Source organism: Benincasa hispida, chromosome 12 (genome assembly GCF_009727055.1).
Source record: "Benincasa hispida cultivar B227 chromosome 12, ASM972705v1, whole genome shotgun sequence".
NCBI classification, from domain to species: Eukaryota; Viridiplantae; Streptophyta; class Magnoliopsida; order Cucurbitales; family Cucurbitaceae; genus Benincasa; species Benincasa hispida.
The window spans coordinates 77,983,737-77,987,023 of record NC_052360.1 but is presented as its reverse complement, the minus strand read 5'-3'; the positions used below and the strand labels follow the sequence as shown (position 1 = coordinate 77,987,023).

Here is a 3,287-nt window from a genome sequence, read left to right as displayed (position 1 = left end):
AAATGTGAATTTTGGTTGAAGCAGGTGTCCTTTCTAGGGCATGTGGTATCCAAGGAAGGTGTCTCAGTGGATCCTGCAAAGGTGGAGGCAGTTACAGGTTGGGCTCATCCAACCACGGTCAGTGAGGTGCGCAGCTTTCTGGGGTTAGCAGGCTACTAAAGACAGTTCGTGCAGAATTTCTCTTGCATAGCCGCCTTATTAACTCAGTTGACCCAGAAGGGGGCAGCATTTGGTTGGAATGAGGCTTGTGAAAGCAGTTTCCAGAACCTCTAGCAGAGGCTGGTTTCCGCCCCAGTTCTCATAGTACCGAACAGATCAGGTGGTTTCGTCATTTTCAGTGATGCATCCAAGAAGGGGTTGGGATGCGTATTGATGCATCAGGGTAGAGTAGTTGCTTACGCTTCACGTCAGCTGAAGAAACATGAACAGAATTATCCCACGCATGACTTAGAGTTAGCAACGGTGGTTTTTGCTCTCAAGATCTGGAGACATTACTTGTATGGGGAAAAGATACAGATCTTCATCGACCACAAGAGCTCGAAGTACTTTTTCACTCAGAAGGAGCTAAACATGAGGCAAAGAAGGTGGTTGGAACTAGTAAAGGATTATGACTGTGAAATTTTGTACCACCCAGGTAAAGCAAACGTAGTGGTAGATGCTTTAAGCAGAAAAATGGCCCATTTCGCAGCTCTCATTACCGGACAGACTCACCTATGCAGGGAACTAAAGAAGGTAGAGATTTCAGTAGTCGTGGGGAAGGTCGCGATACAGTTAGCACAGTTGTCGGTGCAACCAAGCCTAAGGCAGAAGATTATTGATGCGTAGCGAGACGACCCTTATTTGGAGGAGAGAGTTCGTAGAGTGGAGTCAGGCCAAGATAGCGAGTTCTCTGTATCAGCAGAAGGTGGCCTCCTTTATCAAGGACATCTGTGCGTGCCGGCGGTTAGTGACATTAAGAAGGAGTTGTTGTTAGAGGCTTATAGTTCCCTATTCTCAGTCCACCCCGGCAGCACCAAGATGTACCAGGATCTGAAACGTTACTACTGGTGGAATGATATGAAAAGAGAGGTTGCGGAGTTCGTCAGTAAGTGTTTGGTGTGCAAGCAGGTTAAAGCCCTAAGGTAGAGGCCAGCAGGCTTGTTACAAGCATTAAATGTACCAGAATGGAAGTGGGAGCATGTGTCTATGGACTTCATCGTGGGGTTGCCTCGAACAGTTAAAGGTTTCACTGTGATATGGGTCGTTGTAGACAGACTTACGAAGCTAGCACATTTCATCCCTGGAAAGTCCACCTTTTCAGTGAATAAGTGGGCACAGATATGCATGAAGGAAGTGGTAAGATTGCATGGAGTACCCGTGTCCATTGTGTCGGACAGAGACCCTCGTTTCACATCTAACTTCTAGAAAAGTCTCTAGGCGGCATTGGGGACCCGGTTAAACTTCAGTACAGCGTTCCACCCTCAGGTTGATGGGCAGACATAGAGATTGAATCAGATACTGGAAGACATGTTGCATGCCTGTGCCATAGAGTTTTCCAGAAGCTGGGATGCTCACTTGCACTAAATGGAGTTTGCGTACAATAACATCTACCAGTCCACTATTGGGATGTCACCCTTTGAGGCCCTATATGGGAAGAGTTTCAGGTCCCCTGTGTGTTGGGATGAGGTAGGAGAAAGAAGATTGTTAGGACCTGAATTGGTGCAGACCACAAATAAAGCCATACAGAAGATCAGGGCTCGTATGCAGACAGCCCAGAGCAGACAAAAGAGCTATGTCGATATAAGACGTAAGGACCTGGAATTTGAGACTGGGGTGAAAAGTGTTCTTAAAGATGGCACCCATGAAGGGTATTCTGAGGTTTGGCAGGAAAAGAAAGTTGAGTCCGAGATTCATTGGACCTTTCCAAGTCCTGGAACGAGTTAGCCCTGTAGCTTACCGTTTGGCTTTGCCCCCAGCATTGTCTTCAGTTCATAATGTCTTCCATGTTTCGATGCTAAGGAAGTATGTGGCAGACCCATCCCATGTAGTTGACTACGAGCCCTTACAGTTGAATGATAACTTGAGCTATGAGGAGAAGCCCATAGAGATTCTTGCTAGAAAAGTAAAGACATTGCATCGTCGAGAGCTTTTGTGAAAGTTCTGTGGCAGAACCACCAGTTCAGGGAAGCCACCTGGGAGTGAGAGGTTGAGATGAAGGCCCAGTACCCGGAGCTTTTTCAAAGATGAACATTCGAGGACGAAAGTTCTTTGAGGGGGGAAGCATGTAGCATCCCACACCTTTTTATTTATTTATTTTTTTTTTTATTTTTTTTATGTAAAACTTTTCCCTTTTTAGTAATTGTCCTTAGTTGAGAGACATGTTTGGACTTCTGAATTTAAAGTATAAATGCGAGGATTTAAGTGTTGTCGTGGAATATATTCAAAAAATTTTCAATTGAAAAAGTTATGGCAGGAATTAATTATTTTTGGAAAAAGGAAAGGAATTAAATAGTATAAAGAGGGTTAAGGAAAAGATCTATTTAAAGTTATACTATTTTCCTTCTATTATTATTATTATTATTATTTTATTTTTTTAATAAAAGGGCCCCCCACCTTCCCCCTCACCCACGCGAGCCCTCCGTTTTCTTCTTCCTTGCCGTACACCCAGCCGCCACACATGAGTCGACCATCGCACCTGTGCCTCTCTTCGCCACATGAGTCGACCGCTGCACCTGCACCCTCTCTTCGCCGCACGAACCAATCGTCGTGCCTCTCTTCACCGCATGAGCCAGACTGCTGCCACTCCCGTTTTGGACCACCGCCTTGTGCCGTTTTTGCCTAGGTCGGAGCCTAGCCACCAGATTTGCACGTCCGCTTCCCCGCTGCCGCCCTCTATTCGCCGTCCGCCACCGTTGTCACCTTTGGGTTCGCCGGATCTGGCAGTTTTAGGTAAGCCTTTTGTGAAGTTTGGTGGAAGTTTTGGCCCTATTAAGTTTGGAATGAAGGTTAACTTATTCGAATTATTTTTGGCCTTAGTTTTGAATCGAGGAAACTATTGGAGTGGCTATCCAGCGGGTTCGAGATCGTTCAACAAGAGTTTTGGTAAGGATTATAGTCCTTATTGTTGGTTTATGGGCACGCTCTGATTTCTAAACTAAGTTTGACTTAACCCTTGTATCTTTAAGGTTCCAAGTTGTCGTCCTTTGAGGAGTTAAAATCTGTTGGAAGGAGATTTTGGAGTGGTTGTTAACCAAGTTCCTTGGGTAAGCTATTGGGTATTGTGGTTTTGAATCTGAGTTGTCGCAATT

The 3,287-nt window shown here is 45.3% G+C and overlaps 1 protein-coding gene across 1 annotated transcript; it reads left to right on the top strand.

Moving 5' to 3' along the window:
- Window positions 1–1,563: 1,563 nt before the first annotated feature.
- LOC120067654 lies at window positions 1,564–2,134 on the top strand. The gene is made up of 2 exons (XM_039019193.1): window positions 1,564–1,847; window positions 1,999–2,134. Exons 1-2 carry the CDS (start codon window positions 1,564–1,566, stop codon window positions 2,132–2,134), a joined length of 420 nt encoding a protein of 139 aa, XP_038875121.1.
- Window positions 2,135–3,287: the final 1,153 nt, after the last annotated feature.

Excerpts from the sequence above, each read along its gene's own strand:
- LOC120067654 (XM_039019193.1), top strand. The coding sequence starts at position 1,564 with ATGGAGTTTGCGTACAATAACATCTACCAGTCCACTATTGGGATGTCA. Across the intron at positions 1,848-1,998 it reads AAAGATGGCACCCATGAAGG|GAAGTATGTGGCAGACCCAT; the intron begins GTATTCTGAGGT and ends TTCGATGCTAAG.